We start from the raw sequence: 20,434 nt of genomic DNA, 5'->3' as shown, positions 1-20,434 counted from the left end.
GAACATTATCTCAGACCTCATGAGTTTGTCATCCATACCGATCATGAAACGCTTAAGTACCTAAAAGGTCAAACTAAATTGAACAAGCGTCATGCCAAATGGAGTGAATTCATTGAATCTTTTCCTTATGTGATCAAGTACATTAAGGGTAAAGAAAATGTTGTTGCGGATGCACTTTCACGCATATGCATGCTTGTCACTCAACTTGAGTTGAATGTTATTGGTTTTGAACATATAAAAGACTTGTATGAGCATGATCCTTCTTTTGCTAATCCTTACACTAAGTGTTTGACACACACGTCTTGGGAACGATACTACCTAAAGGATGATTATCTTATGAGAGCTAACAAACTTTGCATTCCCGAGTCTTCTCTTCGTTTGCTACTTTTGCAAGAGGCTCATGGAGGTGGACTTATGGGACACTTTGGACGCGACAAGACCTTCGCCATGCTCTCCAAGAACTACTTTTGGCCCAAGATGTTTCGTCATGTCTCACGCTTCACCAACCGTTGCTCTACATGTCGCAAAGCTAAGTCAAAAGCTCAATCCCATGGTCTTTACATGCCACTTCCTATTCCTTATCAACCTTGGGAAGACATTAGCATGGATTTTGTACTTGGTTTGCCTAGAACTCAAAATGGCAAGGATTCCGTCTTTGTTGTTGTGGACAGATTTTCTAAGATGGCACATTTCATTCCTTGCAACAAGATAGACGATGCTTCACATATTGCTAATCTCTTTTGTAGGGAAATCTTGCGACTTCATTGATTGCCAAAGATGATTGTCTCGGATCGTGACGTCAAGTTCCTGAGTTACTTTTGGAAGACACTATGCGCCAAGCTCAGAATCGAGCTATTGTTCTCTTCGCCATACCATCCTCAAACCGACGGCCAAACGGAGGTGACGAACCGTACACTCTCCACTCTACTTCGCGTGTTGATCAAGAAGAACATCAAGGAGTGGGAGGCGTGTCTACCCATCGCCGAGTACGCCTACAACCATGCAAGACATTCCACGACCGGCAAGTCCCCCTTCGAGGTCATCTATGGCTTCAACCCTTTGTCCCCATTGGACATTCTACCTCTTCCTCTTCAAGAGTGAACCAACCTCGACGCAAGCGCTCGTGCACGCTACATCAAGAAGATGCATGAAGATACAAGGCACACCATCGAGCGCCAAGTACAACGACTAACGACCAAGCTCAACATCAACAAGCAACCCATGGTATTCAACATTGGGGATCTAGTGTGGCTACATCTTCGAAAGGACCGCTTCCCCAACGAACGCAAGTCCAAGCTTCTACCACGCGCCGATGGACCTTTCAAAGTTCTAGCATGCTACAACGACAACGCCTACAAGATCGACTTACCACGAGACAAGTACAACATGAGCGACATCTTCAACGTCAAGGACCTCGCACCTTTCCATGGTGATGCACCTTTTGATCCGAGGTCGGATCTCTCCCAAGGGGGGGGAGATGATGCGGAGCAGCCCTCGCTCATCCCCATGGACGTGCCTACATCTCCCTCAACACCACTTGGACCCATGACACGAGGCCGAGCTAAGGCCATTGAAGATAAGGTGAACTCGCTCCTCTCCGAACTTCCTATTCCTACTCACGAGACATGGCTACTACCTCATTCAGAAACCCTGTGTGTTATTAGGTGCCTGGAAACGAGCCACGGAACAGCTACCCCCAAGAGCCAAGACGGCGAGGACCCCAATCATGATGAACAAGAAGAAGAGCTGCCGCGAAGCTACAGGCGTCGGACGACCGACAGTGTCCGGACGTCCGACGAGTCCCAGGACACGGACGACCGGACCCCTCCGGACGTCCGACACTTCGTCACCCGAACCAAATCTACGGACGTCCGGAGCGGACCGGACGACTGGACGCCAAGCACCAGAACCGAAACTATGGACGTCCGAGCATGCCCGGACGACCGGACCCTCCTGAAGCCCCGGACGATCGACCCCCTACGGACGATCGATGCGCCTGCACCCGAGCTGAGAAAACGGACGTCCGAGCCCGCCCGGACGACCGGACCGTCACGAGCCTCCGGACGTCCGACGCCTTCCGGACATCCGACTCCTGAGTGACCAAACCTGTGGGCTGGAGCCCTTGTACCCCTTCGTTTTGACTTCCATTTGCACTAAGACTATAAATAGGACACCCCTACCTCCTTGTACGGGGATTAGCTCATATTTGTGAGAGAGCCTTTGCTCATCCACTTGGATACTTCTCCTCGGAGTTCAGGACCTCTTTGGAGAAGATCCCCCAAGTGGATTCAAGACCCCTTTCTAGGGAAGACCATCAAGACCTCCGTTAGGAGATGAACTGTCCTTTGTATCCTTAGCTTTGTTGATTGTGGATCATATGCATCTCTGTGTGTTCGGTGATCTAGCACTCGTGTGATCTATTCTTTGTCGGTTTCGTGATCCTCTCTCGTCCTCCCTGTGATTTCCCCTTTGTGCTTCCGCGTGTTCTTCGTGTTTCTCCCGTGGGATCCCTCCAAACATGAAAGATCATCCACCTAGGGTTTTGCCCTACATGAAAACCAAGCTCCACCAAAAGCTTTTACTTGTGTAGGTGTGAGAACCGACAAGAATTGGTACCAACAGTGCTATTTCATTGTCCGCATTTGAGTGAATTTGATTCATCTTCAACATCGGTCAAGGTACATTTGGTACATGTTCTTTTCCTTCTTCCACTTACATTTTACTTGGTATGATGGATAGGCCAAGTTCTTCTACAAATCCACCTCTCATCGAGAACGGCGACGACATGTCATCATTCGTCACAAAGAGCCACCTCTTTGGTGCTCAAAGAGCGTTACACCAAGAGCAACAAGCTATGAGCGACCGCATCGACAACCTCGCCACCGACTTGCGACTCTCCGAGCAACGTACAAGAGACTACTTCGACGACAACTTCGACTCTCAAAAGCAAGAAAATGATGCAAGAATGGACGAGATCCGCGCCTTGATGAGGAACCGGCATCATTCCACTTCTTCCTCCTCAAGACGGAGCCGCTCGAGTAGACACTCCGATGACACCTTCTCCGGCTCAAGTACACCGTCATCGACCATTCTTCGACGAGCCGCGCGTCAAGACCGTCATGCACCTCGGAACCCACTACAAGACAAGCATTCACAAGAGCAAGTCGATGAGCAAGTCCCTCGTCCTCAATCAAACCAAGTGGCTTTTGCTCAAGCTCAAGAACGACAACGAATACGGCGAAAAGAAGAAGAACGAGCGTGTCTACACCAAGAAGAACAAGACGTCGAGGCTCAACGTCTTCAACAACAACAACGTGAAGTGCAAGCTCTTGAGGTGCAACGTGCCCTTCAAGAATCAAGTCGAACCATCGCCAACCGCAACCGTGAACAACGCAATCAAGAGGAAGCTCTTCGAGAAGAAATACAAGAAAGGAACTACCTACCACAAGTGCAACGTCAAGCGCCACAAGTTCCTCCACAACCTCGTCAAGCTCCACTTCAACCTCAAGTTCAACAAGAGCAAGTTGATCATAGACTTCCTCCGCGCCAAGAGCAACATGAGGATGACTATCCCCCACGTCAAGGACGTCATCATCACCATCGCCAACAACACAATGAAGAGCAACGCTATGGCAAGCTCAAGTTCACAATGCCCAAGTTCAAACGAAGCAATGATCTGGAAGAGTACCTCTCATGGGCATTGAAGGTCGACAAAATCTTTCGTTTGCACAAGTATGAGGAAGAGAAGAAGATCGCTATGGCATCACTTGAGTTCCAAGACTATGTGCTCATATGGTGGGAACAAGTCCTTGAACGCCGTGAAGCAAGAGGTGAACCTCCAATCACCACTTGGGCTCAAATGAAGGATGTCATGCGGGCACGCTTTGTACCAACCTACTACAACCGCGATCTCTTCAAGAAGCTACAACTCCTCAAGCAAGGAACAAAGAGTGTTGAAGAATACTACAAGGAAATGGGGATAGCCATGATTCGAGCCAATGTCAAGGAAGATGATGAGCAAACAATGGCACGTTTCTTGAATGGACTCAATCATCCCATCAAGAAGATCGCCGACTTCCAACCATATTCCAACCTCATTGAGCTCGTGCATCAAGAAACCAAGGCGGAACGTCAAGTGCAAGATGACTTCAAGTACGCCAAGTACTCATCCAAGACCTACGGCTTCTCCAACATCCAAGCTACAACGACTCCTCCAACATCTACGTCAACAAAACCATCTCCAAGCAACGACGACAAGTCAAGTTACAAGAAAAATCCAACAAGTTCAAGTCGTCTTCCTCCTACTACAAGCAACTTCAAGCCGCGTGCTTCATCATCTACTCCGACCGAGGAGACAGTCAAAACAAGCTCCTTCAAGTGTTTCACTTGCGGCGGCTGAGGCCACAAGTCCTATGAATGCACGAATAAGCGCACCATGATCCTCAACGATGACGACACATATGACTCAATGAGAGAAGAGGAGATGGAAGCCCTTGAGCAAGTGGCCATGCACCGGCACGTGAACGAAGATGAAGATGATCAAGTCTTTTGTGATGAGGATTCGAGCCCCGCTCTCGTTGTCTCCAAAGTCTTGACACTTTAACATCAACAAGAAGAAGATCAAAGATGCCACATCTTCCACACAAAGGCCGGCATCAATGGAAGGTCCGTCAAGGTCATCATCGATGGAGGTAGTTGCCACAACTTGGCAAGTGAAGAACTATGCTCCAAGCATCAATTGGTCAAGAGGAAGCACCCGCACCCCTACAAGGTTCAATGGCTAAGTGACTCCGGCACTATACGAGTCGAGCATACGGTCCAAGTCTCTTTCAAAATAGGTGCTTATGAAGACACTTTGGAATGTGACGTGGTCCCAATGACCGTTTGCCACCTCCTTCTTGGTCGACCATGGCAATTCGACCGTGGTGTCATCCACAATGGGCGCACCAATCACTATAGCTTCAAGATGAAAGGGAAGGAGTATGTGCTACGACCTATGTCTCCTAGTCAAGTGATAGCCGACAAGCAAACCACCCACCATGGCGAGAAGAGTGACAAAGTGACCCACCCAAAAGCGAGTGAGAGCCACAAGCCAAAGATGAGCACCTCTTCACCTAGAGAGAAAAACTTCATCCTATTTGCCACAAAAAGTGAGATAAGAGAGGTGTGTGAGAACCCATCGAGTGTGATACACTTCGTCCTCGTGTGCAAAGATGGAGAGCAAACAACTAACACCTCTCACAAGCTACCTTTAGTGTCTCAATCTCTTTTGCAGGAATTCCAAGATGTTTTCCCCGATGAGCTACCTCCGGGTCTACCTCCACTACGAGGCATTGAGCATCGAATTGACCTCATCCCCGGCGCGCCACTTCCAAACAAAGCTCCATACCGTGTCAACCCCAAAGAGACAAGGGAAATCCAACGGCAAGTACAACAACTCATCGACAACGGTCATGTACGTGAAAGCTTAAGCCCTTGTGCCATTCCCGTTATACTTGTGCCTAAGCCCGATGGAAGTTTCCGCTTGTGTTCCGATTGTAGACCTATAAATGCTATTACCGTTCGCTATAGGCATCCCATTCCTCGCTTAGATGATATGCTTGATGAACTTAGCGGAGCCAACTTTTTCTCAAAAATTGATCTTAAAAGTGGCTATTATCAAATCCGCATTCAAGAAGGTGATGAATGGAAAACCGCTTTCAAAACCAAATTTGGCTTATATGAGTGGTTAGTGATGCCTATGGGTTTGTCCGAAGCTCCCGGAACTTTCGTGCGTCTTATGCATCACGTGCTTAGACCTTACATAGGAGTCTTCGTTGTGGTTTACTTTGATGATATTCTTGTGTTTAGCAAAACAATGAAAGACCATATTAATCATGTCAAATCTGTTTTGCAAACCCTTCACAAGGAAAGCTTTTATGCAAATTTGAAAAAATGCACGTTTGGTGTTGACAAAGTGGTTTTCTTGGGATTTGTTGTCTCTTCAAAAGGTGTTCATGTTGACGAAACTAAGATTGAGGCAATTAAAACTTGGCCCCAACCAACCAATTTGCAACAAGTGCGTAGTTTCCTTGGCCTTGCAGGATTCTATCGCCGATTTGTGAAAAACTTTAGCACAATTGCCGCTCCTTTGCATGCCTTGAGTAAGAAGAATGCTCCTTTTGTTTGGGGATCTTTGCAATCCACCGCTTTTGATGAACTCAAGTCTTTGCTTACTCATGCCCCGATTCTTGCTTTGCCCAATTTTGACAAAACTTTTGAGGTTCATTGTGATGCAAGTGGTACCGGAATTGGCGGAGTTTTGATGCAAGAAAAACGAGCCATTGCTTATTTTAGTGAAAAACTCTCCGGTGCTCAACTTACTTATCCCATCTATGACAAAGAATTGTATGCTTTAGTGCATGTGCTACATGTTTGGGAACATTATCTTAGACCTCATGAGTTTGTCATCCATACCGATCATGAAACGCTTAAGTACCTAAAAGGTCAAACTAAATTAAACAAGCGTCATGCCAAATGGAGTGAATTCATTGAATCTTTTCCTTATGTGATCAAGTACATTAAGGGTAACGAAAATGTTGTTGCGGATGCACTTTCACGCATATGCATGCTTGTCACTCAACTTGAGTTGAATGTTATTGGTTTTGAACATATAAAAGACTTGTATGAGCATGATCCTTTCTTTTCTAATCCTTACACTAAGTGTTTGACACACACGTCTTGGGAACGATACTACCTAAAGGATGATTATCTTATGAGAGCTAACAAACTTTGCATTCCCGAGTCTTCTCTTCGTTTGCTACTTTTGCAAGAGGCTCATGGAGGTGGACTTATGGGACACTTTGGACGCGACAAGACCTTCGCCACGCTCTCCAAGAACTACTTTTGGCCCAAGATGTTTCGTCATGTCTCACGCTTCACCAACCGTTGCTCTACATGTCGCAAAGCTAAGTCAAAAGCTCAATCCCATGGTCTTTACATGCCACTTCCTATTCCTTATCAACCTTGGGAAGACATTAGCATGGATTTTGTACTTGGTTTGCCTAGAACTCAAAATGGCAAGGATTCCGTCTTTGTTGTTGTGGACAGATTTTCTAAGATGGCACATTTCATTCCTTGCAACAAGATAGACGATGCTTCACATATTGCTAATCTCTTTTGTAGGGAAATCTTGCGACTTCATGGATTGCCAAAGACGATTGTCTCGGATCGTGACGTCAAGTTCCTGAGTTACTTTTGGAAGACACTATGCGCCAAGCTCAGAATCGAGCTATTGTTCTCTTCGGCATACCATCCTCAAACCGACGGCCAAACGGAGGTGACGAACCGTACACTCTCCACTCTACTTCACGTGTTGATCAAGAAGAACATCAAGGAGTGGGAGGCGTGTCTACCCATCGCCGAGTACGCCTACAACCGTGCAAGACATTTCACGACCGGCAAGTCCCCCTTCGAGGTCGTCTACGGCTTCAACCCTTTGTCCCCATTGGACATTCTACCTCTTCCTCTACAAGAGCGAACCAACCTCGACGCAAGCGCTCGTGCACGCTACATCAAGAAGATGCATGAAGATACAAGGCACACCATCGAGCGCCAAGTACAACGACTAACGACCAAGCTCAACATCAACAAGCAACCCATGGTATTCAACATTGGGGATCTAGTGTGGCTACATCTTCGAAAGGACCGCTTCCCCAATGAACGCAAGTCCAAGCTTCTACCACGCGCCGATGGACCTTTCAAAGTTCTAGCACGCTACAACGATAACGCCTACAAGATCGACTTACCACGAGACAAGTACAACGTGAGCGACATCTTCAACGTCAAGGACCTCGCACCTTTCCATGGTGATGCACCTTTTGATCCAAGGTCGGATCTCTCCCAAGGGGGGGGGGGGAGATGATGCGGAGCATCCCTCGCTCATCCCCATGGACGTGCCTACATCTCCCTCAACACCACTTGGACCCATGACAAGAGGCCGAGCTAAGGCCATTGAAGATAAGACAGTGTCCGGACGTCCGACGAGTCCCAGGACACGAACGACCGGACCCTCCGGACGTCCGACACTTTGTCACCCGAACCAAATCTACGGACGTCCGGAGCGGACCGGACGACCGGACGCCAAGCGCCAGAACCGAAACTACGGACGTCCGGGAGCGCCCGGACGACCGGACCCTCCTGAAGCCCCGGACGATCGACCCCCTACGGACGACCGACGCGCCTACACCCGAGCTGAGACAACGTACGTCCGAGCCCGCCCGGACGACCGGACCGTCACGAGCCTCCGGACGTCCGACGCCTTCCGGACGTCCGACTCCTGAGTGACCAAACCTGTGGGCTGGAGCCCTTGTACCCCTTCGTTTTGACTTCCATTTGCACTAAGACTATACATAGGACACCCCCACCTCCTTGTACGGGTAGCATTGGATTAGCTCATATTTGTGAGAGAGCCTTTGCTCATCCACTTGGATACTTCTCCTTGGAGTTCAGGACCTCTTCGGAGAAGATCCCCCAAGCGGATTCAAGACCCCTTTCTAGGGAAGACCATCAAGACCTCCGTTAGGAGATGAACTCTCCTTTGTATCCTTACCTTTGTTGATTGTGGATCATATGCATCTCTGTGTGTTCGGTGATCTAGCACTCGTGTGATCTATTCTTTGTTGGTTTCGTGATCCTCTCTCGTCCTCCCCGTGATTTCCCCTTTGTGCTTCCGCGTGTTCTTCGTGTTTCTCCCGTGGGATCCCTACAAATGTGAAAGATCATCCACCTAGGGTTTTGCCCTACATCACATTAGCTGGGTTCAGTTAGCTGCTGTCAGTTACCTAAGTTCAGTTATGTAATGTCAGTTAGCAATATTCAGTTAAGTACTGTCAGTTAGATATGTTCAATGAAGTTAAATAAACTTCAAAAGAAATAACTTACTTATTTGGCCTACATTCAACTGCATTATTTGGCCTACATTCAACTTAATTTTGTGTAACAAAAAAAATGTTCGGCCTGGGTCTCGAACCCAGGACCGTGGGTTTGGTAAGCTAGAAGCAATGCCAGTAGAGTAGTTGTCGTGGTTTGGTGTATTTGCTGCCACTGTTGTAGTAATTCGGCAACCGACCGTGATTCAGTTTTTCGACGGGCCGACGATTCAGTTTTCACACCTGTCTTAAATACGGCAACCCACCGCTCTTGTCGCCCACTCCCCACTTCCCTCGTCTCCTCGGTGCTTGCGCTACCCACCCACCTCCATCTCATCGCCACCAAAGAAAACCTCGTCGGAGGTCGAAGCCGCCGCCGACGCCATGGACGGCAGCCTCGGATTGCAGAGGGCCGTCGAAGATCTGGCCGGCGACGACCAGGCGGCGCGGGCGGAGCTGCAGGAGATCGCACGCTGGTTCCCGAGCATCCAGATGATGAGGAACCACGCGCGCGGCCTCGTCAAGGTAATGACGGACGACGAGAAGCATCGCGCCATGCCCAGCGGCAATCACGGCGTCGTCGGTGTCCATCCGGCGAAGATCATACAATTCGCCATGGGGGAGACACGGTCTGATGATCCGGACCAGCGCGCCGCTGGTGGATGTATCGCTCCGCCAAGGCGTCGCCGCAGCAGGACGATCCCAATTGTGTCGCCTCCAGGGCGGAGCGCGTGCGCGAAGTCGCCCTTGCCGTCCCCGTGCCAATCAACAGGGCGTACTGGGACAGGTTTCAGCCTGACCTCCTCCTTCCCGATGATGTCTCCGACGCGGATTCGTCTTCCGACTCTGAGTACGACCACCTCACCTCCGACGCAGACTCTGGCTACGACCCGGAGACCGAGTCGTCTCAAGAGTGGGAGGTGGATGTCATCGTGCTCTCTGACGACGAACCGGATGAGGTGCAGATGGCACCACGGGCTGTGACCATCCCAATCGACGTGGACGCACTGCCGGATGTGCCTGATGGCATCGTCGTCAAGCAAGAGGAGGCGGACGAGGCGGACAAGGTGCCTGCAGAGGAAGAAGTGCATGTCAGGAAGGGGAAGAAGAAAGCAAGCAACAAGAGAGCTGCAGATGGGGAGGTGCGCCGCTCGGAGAGGCTGAAGATGCTGAAGGGCAAGTGAAGACGAAGCCTTGAAGCCTTGAAGGATTAGGTATGCTGATATAGTAGAGCAGCATATAAGTTAAGTATTTTGGCAATGTTGTTTAGGTATGCTCTTATATGTAGAGCATATAAGTTATTTTGTGATGTTATGGTGCTGGGGATAACTAAGATGTTGAACTATGATGCTATGGTCAGTGAACTATGATGCTATGGTCAGTTATGCTAAATTATGCTATGAATGTTGAATGTTGCTGCTTAGGTGTTCAAATATCCAATGCTTTACTTAGTTAGTTATATTTGTTGTAGTGTTAACTCTGAACAAATACAATTAACTGACAAAGCTCAGTTAACTGATAGTTAACTAGTTTAATTTGAACAAATCAGTTGAACAAATCAGTTAAAAATTCAGTTAACTGTGAAAATTCAGTTAACTGTGAAAAAATTCAGTTAACTGTGAAAATTCAGTTAACTGTGAAAATTCAATTAACTGTGAAAATTTAGTTGTCAGTTAACTCTGAACAAATACAATTAACTGACAAAGCTCAGTTAATTGACAGTTAACTAGTTTAATTTGAACAAATCAGTTGAACAAATCAGTCAAAAATTCAGTTAACTATGAAAAATTAAGTTAACTGAAAAAGTTAACTGTCATAAACTTAGTGAACTCACTAAATCAATATTAAGACAATTCAAAAATTAACTGAAAGTACTTAAATTGAGGGAGTAATTCAGTACACAAATTAGTCAAATTACTTAATACAAATAAGTCTGGAATTCCAAGTGCAAGGTCATACTTGACCTGCTACTAAGCAAGGTCATACTGGACCTGGTACTAATGATTACATTACACCATCATTCAAATTCTTCAAGCATCTCTTTCAGCTTCCTTATCTTGCCCTTGGTGTCTTCCTTATGTTTGAAAAGATCACCAATCATGTACTCTAACTTCTTCTCCTCTTGCTTCAGCACATTCCTCTCCAGCACCAGGTTGTCCCTCTCTTGCACCAGATTGTCCCTCTCTTTCATGATGTTGTCCCTCTCCTGCTTTATTAGGTCCCTCTCTTTCTCTGCCTTGGCCCTGACAACTTGATGAATGGTTGTGAATGATTTATCAGAAATCTTCTTCTTATCAAGATCTTCCTTCATGTCAGTCAGAGCAAGTTGTGTGTTGCCTAGCTGGGCCAGAGCTTGCTCCTTCTCAGCCACCATTTGAGCAAAACCAACCTTAAAAAACCTCAAGTCTCTTTCCATCTTTTCCTTCTCTCTCACAACCCTAACATTCTCTTGAGCATGAACCACATTGTCCTTGAGCCTCAGCTTGTTCTCATCTTCATACATGCCCCAGATCCTAGCTAGGCTCATCTTCAAAGGGGCAGGCCACTCAGGATCAACCCACTCCAGATAGCTGCATTTAGGTATGTTCTACAAATTTGCAACAAAAGAAAAAATTCAGTACAATGAAAATAGTAGTTCAATACTAGCTGAACAACAAATAACAACATTCAGTTAACTGACAGAGAAGCAACTTAAACACTGAAACTAACTGTCAAAAATAGAAAACATACACACTTAATCTAACTGTCAGAACTGTCAAACTTAACTGAACACTGATACAAGCAAAATCAGCAACTAACCTTCTGTGCACAAGCTAAGAATCTCCTCCCACTATCCACTGAATCAAATGCCACCAGCTTCTGACACACACATTCATGCTCACATCTTGAACTCAGATCTGTGGCCAGGCCGCTCCATTCCAAGCACAAGATGGTGGCAGGTAACTAAAACATAACAAAATCAGCTTCATTTGCTGACTAACAATGCACACCCAAAGAAACCCTAACCATACCAGAGCAAGAGATCTAACCTGCACTTCGCTGCTGACTGACTCAGCGTCGGACGAACTGCCAGAATCGCTCCAGGAAACCATGGCCACGAGCTATGCAAATGTTCAAGGTTCAAAGGAGGTGGTGGGGGAGGGGCCTGGCTGCCGGCGACAGAGGGAGAGGGAGAGCGAGAGGAAGAGGGAGAGCGAGAGGAAGAGGGAGAGCGAGAGGAAGAGGGAGAGCGAGAGGATGGGGAATGGGGAACAGGGAGGCGAAAGGGGGACAACAACAGTAGGTGTAGGGTGGGGGAACAGAACAGCAACGGTAGGTGGGGTGTGGAACGGGGCCAACAACTGTAAGAACTGCGGGTTGAATAGAGTGAACGGCAGGGGCCTTTGTGCAAAATTGCCAGAGCTGACCGGTCCACCCTCTGGACTGCCACATGGCACGCTGTGAGTGGCTGTGGACCAAAACACCATATAGGGTGTCAAGTTTGTGGAGTCCTCAGTCACATTTTGCAAGTTTTGAACTAAAACATCACATTCGGTGCAAGTTTATGGACCTGGGGTGCTATTGCCTCTAAATGAAGGGCGAAGCGCAGAGGGTTGGCATGTCAGCGGCACGAGGCGGGCAGGCCGAGAAGTAGAAAGACCCCACCGTGGTCGGCCGTCCCCTCCATCGCCTTCTCCTCCTCCGACTTGCACGCCACTGATTACTCCCGCCTCTCGCTCCTCTGGTCTGGGCAACGCCAACGCCAACGCCAACGCGAGCCAGAGAGTCTCTCTCTCCGATAGACCTCGCGACCATTTCCACCTCTCGTCGAGCCGCCTCCCTCCACCTAACCTAACGCCCACCTAATCGCTCGTCCAACGCAAGGATCCAAGAAAAAAGGGGGGGGGGGGGGGGGGTCCGAATTCGCTTCCCTTTTCTTCTCTCTTCCAAGAAAAAGGGGAGGGAATCGAGGGCGGCCATGGACTCGCCGGCGTCGGCCTCCTCGCCGGTGGAGTTCCTGCTCCGGCGCCCCACGCCGAGGCGGAGGAGGCTGCCGCTGGCTGGCGCCTTCTTCGCGCCCACCGCCCTCGCCGGCGCCTCGCTGCTCCGCGCGCTCGCCTTGCTCGCCGCCCGGCTGCTCGCCGCGCCGCGCACGCCGTCGCAGCCGCGGAACTTCGCCGCGCTCGCGCGCCGCCTCGCGCTGCTCAGCGCACTCCTCGACTCGCTCCTCCTCGACGCGCCGGACCGCTTCTCCGACGCCGCCAACCTCTGCTTCCGCGAGCTCTACGTCGTGCTCTTCCGCGCCGACCTGCTCGTCTCCTACGTCGCCTCCGCCGGCCGCGCGTGGGCGCTGCTCCGGGGCGCGCACCTCGCCGCCTCCTTCCGCGACCTCGACGCCGAGCTCGCCGTCGTCCTCGACGTCATCCCCGCCGCCTCCATCCGCCTCTCGCACGACGCGGCTGGCCACCTCGACCTCCTCCGCTCCCAGTGCCGCCGCCGAGCGCCCGCCCAGTACCACGACCCGGACGAGGCTGCGCTACGCGACCGCCTCCTCGCCGCCGTCCAACAGTTCGAGCTCGGCCAGCCGCCTGATACCTCTCCGCTCAAACCGCTCCTCTCCGACATCGGCATCTCTGACTCCGCATCTTGCCAAGCTGAAATCGGCTACCTTGAGGAACAAATCTTGAGTCAAGAAGAGGATACCGACCTCCTGCTCGTCGGTGGTGTTCTCGCCTTGCTCCGCTACAGCCTCTTCTCGCAGTTCGACCCTGGCAACGCAAAGTTGGCCCGGTATTGGCCGTCGGCGGGAAACTTGCAGCGGCTTCCATCGTGGGGCGGCGGCTGCGACGACACCTCCTTCTCGGTGCCCAAGGAGTTCTCCTGCCCGATTTCTTTGGATTTGATGCGCGACCCTGTGGTGGCGTCCACCGGCCAGACGTATGACCGGCCATCAATCATACAGTGGATCGGGGAGGGCCATTCCACCTGCCCAAATTCAGGGCAGGCGCTGGCAGACAATCGCCTTGTGCCGAATCGTGCACTCCGCAGTTTGATATCACAGTGGTGTGGGTTGTATTGTTTCCAGTATGATTCCCCAGAGAGCAACGAGGGGATGGCCGAATGCGTCGCCGCCGCGTGCAGCAGCAAGGCGGCAATCGAGGCGAATAAGGCCACAGCCAGGATTCTGGTCAGGATGCTGGTGGAGAGTTCAGATAGCTCAAAGGCAGTCGCTGCCAAGGAAATTAGGTTGCTGGCCAAGGCTGGGAAGCAGAACAGAGCGTTCATCGCCGAGCTCGGTGCAATCCCGTTGCTCTGCAGGCTGCTCCTGTCATCAGATCAGATAGCGCAAGAGAACGCAGTGACGGCGCTGCTCAATCTCTCCATTTACGAGCCGAACAAAACGCGGATTATGGAACAGGAGGGTTGCTTGTGGCTTATCGTCAGCGTGTTGCAGAATGGCTGGACTACAGAGGCCAGAGAGAATGCAGCAGCAACTCTGTTTAGTCTCTCCGTGGTCCATGATTACAAGAAGATGATCATGAATGAGCCAGGGGCTCTGGAGAAGCTGGCTTGTATGCTGAAAAAAGGGTCGCCAAGGGGGAGGAAAGATGCAGTGATGGCACTTTTCAACCTCTCAACTCATGCAGAAAGCTCAGCTCGGATGCTTGAGTCAAGTGCAGTTGTAGCTTTAATCGAGTCACTGAGGAACGACACCGTGTCGGAGGAAGCTGCCGGTGCTCTGGCTCTGCTCATGAAGCAGCCTTCTGTTGTGCATCTTGTTGGGAGCTCTGAAACTGTGATCAGTAGCCTCGTTGGATTAATGAGACGGGGAACTCCAAAGGGCAAGGAGAATGCAGTGTCCGCTCTATACGAGATATGTCGCCGTGGTGGCTCAACATTGGTTCGGAGAGTAGCAAAGATTCCGGGGTTGAATACGGTAATACAGAACATCATGCTCACTGGAACAAAGCGCGCCAAGAAGAAAGCAAGCTTGATCGTCAAGATGTGCCAAAGAAGCCAAATGCCGTCAGCAATGTCGCTAGGGACTAGCTTGAGGGTGGTTGATCATTCTTTGGTAGGTAACAGCTCGTTGAGGCGTGCTGCGAGCTTTGGCAGTGGAGAGTTGTCGAATCCCGTTTCGATATCAGTGCACGTGCCCTAGGTAATCGCCTTCCAATTGGGCAGCCCCATAATATGTCTGGCCAGTTTTGTCCAAAAGTTCTTTCATTGCATGCTCAAAATGAAGGTATACAACATTTAAATCTAAAGGAAATAATACTTGCAATATAATATACTATCACATGTGCCTGTGTCTGTGTGGGTAATGTGGATAACTGAAGTATATAATCGATGTACATGTAGAACTTCAGCTTGATGTTTCGTATGAAGCTTGGAAGTTGTTCTGTTTTTGTTCCATTTTTCAAAACACTATGCTACTTGTTGTAAACTACCCGGATAATAATTTGTAGCTTGTATTGAGGCAACAATGGAAGGGACTGTAATGTACTCCATGCTTAAAGAAATATAAGAGTGTTTAGAGCAACTCGGCCGACCCAAACGAACGGCGAATTTGTCCGTTTGGATCGACCGCCCGCCCGACGTTCGCCCTGTTTTAGATTTGGGCCGACAGTGTCCAACGCGCCGACCCATTTCATGTCCGCATTCAATTTTTTTAAAAAAGGTCCGCGGCTATAGATCATGCCAACGGCCATGTCTCATGCCGGCACCATGCCAGCGTCGGCATACAATGCCGGCTTCAAAAAATATCACCACAGTTTATGATGTCGCACTCGCCAACGACCGGCACACATGCCAGCACACAAAAAAGGGATGGGACTTGAGTTCGATCACGCCATCGTGGCCTCGTGGTCATGCCAGCACACTTGCCGGTATAAAAAAAAAGGATGGCGTTCGCCGCCGTAGATCACTCGTCGTCGAACTTAAGCATGTCGGCCTGCATCTTCTCGAACTAGGGCCTCTTTCTTGGTGACACGGTGTTGAGATCCACCTTCATGATCTCCACCCCGGTCATCATGCTCACGAGAGCCACTTCTTTCGCTTTGGTTTTGGCGGCCTTGATCTCTAGCATCTTGGCTTGCTTCTCCGCCTCCATCTCAAGCATCTTGGCTTGCTTCTCCGCGTCCATCTCAAGGCTCCTCCTTTGGATCTCCATGAAGGCGTTCATTTGTTCTTCCTTGTCTTGCCGGCGCTTCTCCTCCCTTGAGTCCTTGTTCATCATGCCCTCCACGGTTGCGATCAAGGCGATCGACGCCGCATCCCGCTTGTCCTCCTTCTTGGAGTTGGTCTTCCCCCGCGTCCGAGCCTTCTCGCCGTCCCCAACCTCCTCCACGGCTTGCTTCCCCCCACGCGACTTGAGGGCGTCATATTGCGCCTTGAACTTCTCCCCGTCTTTCACGACCCTAAAGCAATGGGAGACGTTGAAGCACTTGCCATTGTGTTGGACCTTGAATGCCTCCAAAGCTTGAAATGCCTACAAATGTATTTCATGCAAGCATATTGGCAAATGGTATGCAAACCAACACGCAAGCATAAACTTGATGACACAAAAGAGCGCGGCTTGCTAGCATACCATGTCTTGCATGTAGATACCGCTCACGGGGCGTGCCTTGACGCTCTCAAGAGTGGCAAAAAACTTGTTGCACTCTTGTTGGGTCACCCTCCATCGCTTCGAAATGGACACCCACCCCGCGCGTGCTTACTATTTGGTACGGCGAAAACTTCTTGCGCTCATGGAACTCACGGTGGACACGAATCCAAAAAGTTGAATGCTTTTGTTCGGCGTCCGTCTTGGGGTCTTGCCCAATGTCTCTTCAACACTCGCAAAACTTTTCCTCGGCCACCGTGTATGCCTTGGTTCGCTTGCTCTTGTGTTTCGGCTTCGCCCCGGCGGCTTGGTTGGCGAGCTCGTCCTCGAACAAAGGCTCCCCTTCGATGTCGCACTCGTCCTCTTCCCTTGCCCGTAGTCCTCCAGAAACTCGTGGTCGAGAGGGAAGCCGTCCAGGTCCAGGCCGACCTGATCACGCATGAAGGCCGTCTGATCTTCATTGTAGTCAGCGGACGGCGTGAACGCCCCTCGGCCGTCCTGGCTTTGTGTCTTGTCGGGATCGTAGCCAGCAGCCTGCGCACCACCCTCGAAATGTTCTGCATGTAGTCCTCGTCGCCGGCGGCCCGCATTCCATCGAAGAGATTGCATGCGCCCGGCAACACGTCGGTTGGCATCTGCCGTGCGCGTTTCCTCGCGCCTCTGGATGACGAGCCACTAGCCACTGGTGTGGCATTGAGGTTGATGGGCGCGGGCGCGAGCGTGGAAGGCGCGACCACGCTCACCTCGGGCGAGCACTCCCCGGAGAGGCGGGAGGCCTGAGGGTAGACGTGGAAGCCGGGCATCGTGGTGCAAGCCAACGCGCGGGGCGAGTCGGGCAGCACCATCAGAGGGAACGCGGATGAGCCGGTGCTGGTCACGGCCACGACGACGTTGACGAGGCCGTGCTGGCTAGGGTTTAACCCTAGCATATAGAGCGCCTCCCTCGTTGCCGCCGCGACGCGGGCGTTGGTGACCTCCTGCTGCGCGGCGGCGGCGACGGCGACCGCCGCGATGGCTTCATCCCTTGCGTCCGCCACGTGCCTCCATTGGCCAACTCCTTTACCCGCTGTTCGAGCGTCAACGCCTTGTTCGGCTTGAGCGCGGCGGTCTTGCGGGGGGCGCGAGGCTTGCCTTTGCCGGAGGGGGCGGTCGGCATGCCAGACGAGGCGAGGTCGGCGGCGGCGTCGAGGTCGTCGTCCATGGCGCGGGTGGGGCGGGAGCGCGCGGGCGGGAGGTTTTTTGGGAGGAATGGACAGAAATGGTGGAGACTGCCACCGACCAACGGGCCCGAGGTAAGGAAAAGGCGCGTGCGCGTGCGCCTCGTGTCCACGCGGACGCAAATCTGGCTAAAAAATGGGTCGGGAATGGGTCGACAGGCGGACGCCAAGCGGACGCGCGTCCGTTTGGGTCGGCGCGTTGGTCCGACTTTTGTGTCCGCCCCGACCCAAACGGACGCCAGCGGACGAAATGGATCACCCTTTGAAGTTGCTCTTAAATCACTACTCTAAACACTCTTATATTTGTTTATAGAGGGAGTACTACGTAAGTTGTAGTTACATAGACTTGCATATTGGCAACGAAAAATAACTTGAATATCAAGTATAGCTTTGTAGAAGAAATCTGGGTCCAACTTTTTACTCCAAAAGGAGCTTCTTGAAGATTAGGCATCTTTATTCGCTGTCATCAACCTATTATTAGAAGTGACTCATCTACATGTCATGCTCATTGTATGGAGATGCTGACCTAGAAGACCAACAAGATATTCAAAGGGAAGATGCTCACAATTGTTGCAGGAACACTTTATTTTCTTGGTTTGCAGTCGCACTATATTTTTCTTGGTTTGCCCGTCACCATCATTGGGTGTTCATGGCAAACCGTGTGGAATACTGTGTTCGCTGGCGATGGAAATTTCCTGCTTCTCGTTTGAATTATGGAGCACTTGTCTGTTTCCAACTTGCGACCACCACGGTCAAATACTTCTGTTGCAAAGACAGCCTAATTAGTTAGACCGAATGAACTATTTATGGAGTACTCCCTCCGTTTCAAAATGTTCGGCTTGATTCGTTACAAAAAGCGTTTGACCTGTATATGCTTCAAGTGACATCAAATTGGTGTCATTAGGCTAGTCATAGTGGGCGGTAACTTAGACTAGTAACATATGCTTGTTACTAGTCTATGTTACTACCAGCATAGTTGGTAGTACATAAGTGTAGTATGCGAATCTTCATTTATTATGTTGTAGACTCATTTTGCATTGGGGTGCGTTCTGTTAAATGTATTATGTTACTATAAACACCTCCCTCTTTAACTCCATGCCACATAAGCATATTTGTCTTGAGGTGCGTTATGTTAGTACCTATGAGCAACTCCAACACGCCGACCCATTATGTCTGCCTGCGCCCGTTTGGGTCGGCGCGGATAAAAGTGGAGGCCCAACGCGCCGACCCAAACCCAAATCGCGTCTGCTTTGCCTCCGCGCCGACATATTTGCGGCCCAAATGCATCGGCGCGGACGCGAAGCGGACGCCACGCGCGCCTTCTCGGTGTCCGTTGTGTCCCCACCTGGCGGACATCCAACCACCCAGCTGGCAGTTTGGTCAGCCTAATTTATGACGACCGCCCACCTCATGCGCACGCGTCAGCGACGACGGTCGTCCTTTTTTAAGCTGACAGAGTGGGGGAGGGGGGCCGGGGGCGTCATCATCCGCTTCCACCATCCCCATCTCGCTCCCCCGTCGGCGGCAACCCTAGCCACCCTAGTCAAGCCGGATGGGGCTCTTCTCCGGCCTCGGCAGCAGCAAAGCCAAGGGCAAGGACCCCGCCATCCCTTCCCCCCCTGAGTTTCCCCCGCCTCAACCGGCGTCAGCTCGCCGGCCGCGGCGACGCGTCAACGTGCCAGTGCACCGGGCGGAGTGGCACTGGCAACACCGCGTGCCTCTCCCATACCTAGACGTCACCCTGCCGCATGACTAGCATCTGGATCCGGAGAGGATTCTAGGATCGGCGGCGCCGCAGTCGGTTAGGGTGCACGCGGAGGAGGTGCGGCGCCGGCGGGCGCTGCTGACGCCGGAGCAGCGCAGCGACGTCGTGTACGCCTTCGACTCGCCAAACTGGGCTCGTTGGTTCACCTTCGAGCACAAGGAGGCCAGGCGGCGTGGCGTCCGCAAAGTCGATCGCAGGTCGCCGTCGCCCCCCTCATCGTCCGCGACGAGGACCATGAGGTCGAGGCCGCCTACCAGGCGGCCATGGCGGTCGTCCTCCGGGAGAGTGAGGAGGAGGAGCGTTGCCTGGAGGAGGAGGAGGCGGCGTACCATGCGGCCATGGCGGAGGCCATGGCCCTCTTCGCGGCGGGCGACCGCGTCGTGCAGCCGGTGGCCCCTCCTTCCCCAGTCAAGGCCGAGACGGAGCCAGAGCCGAACCTCATCGAGCGCTACTCATGGACCGTGCGAGTGCGCGAGTGGGTCAGCGCTCCGCCGGTCTGGATGGGGGCGACGCCAGCGCAGGATGCGGCGTACCTCAAACGTTGGCGCCAGCGACGACTGGCCGAGGAGCGCCGCCACGACGAATACCTCGAGATGCTCGAGCGTGACGCCGAGGAGGAGCAGCGTGAGGCCGAGGAGGAGGCGCGCCAGGCCCAGGCAACGGCGGCACAACCCGCACCCTACATCAATGCCCTCTGGAACACGGCGTTCCCCTGCGCCGGCCCTGCACCGACGCTCATCGACCTCATCGGCCCCGATGTCGATGACGATGATGCCTAGGGCAGCGCGCCGCCTCATAGCTAGCTTTTTTATGTTAGATGTGGACGCGGTACTATCGCCAGCCTTCGTGGTCGGCTTTTATGTTTAATTAAATGTTTGTTTTTATTTTCAAAATGTTTGTATTCTCTTTTTTTGTGCACTGTCAAAATGGGTCGGGCACATGCGTCGACCCAAACGTG

At 51.5% G+C, this 20,434-nt stretch overlaps 2 protein-coding genes and 1 pseudogene across 2 annotated transcripts; 1 reads left to right on the top strand and 2 right to left on the bottom strand.

Moving 5' to 3' along the window:
• Positions 1-10,803: 10,803 nt before the first annotated feature.
• On the bottom strand, positions 10,804-12,549 carry LOC123137088 (uncharacterized). The gene is made up of 3 exons (XM_044556661.1): positions 11,939-12,549; positions 11,709-11,852; positions 10,804-11,496 (listed from the first exon to the last, which is right to left on the bottom strand). The coding sequence occupies exons 1-3, from the start codon at positions 11,999-12,001 to the stop codon at positions 10,927-10,929; spliced, it is 777 nt and encodes a 258-aa protein (XP_044412596.1). The 5' UTR covers positions 12,002-12,549; the 3' UTR covers positions 10,804-10,926.
• Positions 12,550-12,867: 318 nt separating this feature from the next.
• LOC123137087 (U-box domain-containing protein 4) lies at positions 12,868-15,432 on the top strand. Its single transcript, XM_044556660.1, has one exon. It carries the CDS (start codon positions 12,868-12,870, stop codon positions 15,049-15,051), a length of 2,184 nt encoding a protein of 727 aa, XP_044412595.1. The 3' UTR covers positions 15,052-15,432.
• Positions 15,433-16,720: 1,288 nt separating this feature from the next.
• LOC123139203 (uncharacterized) lies at positions 16,721-17,297 on the bottom strand (annotated as a pseudogene).
• Positions 17,298-20,434: the final 3,137 nt, after the last annotated feature.

Source organism: Triticum aestivum, chromosome 6B, assembly GCF_018294505.1.
Source record: "Triticum aestivum cultivar Chinese Spring chromosome 6B, IWGSC CS RefSeq v2.1, whole genome shotgun sequence".
Lineage (NCBI taxonomy): Eukaryota > Viridiplantae > Streptophyta > Magnoliopsida > Poales > Poaceae > Triticum > Triticum aestivum.
The sequence above is the reverse complement of the archived record's forward strand: the minus strand, read 5'-3'. Positions and strand labels throughout refer to the sequence as shown.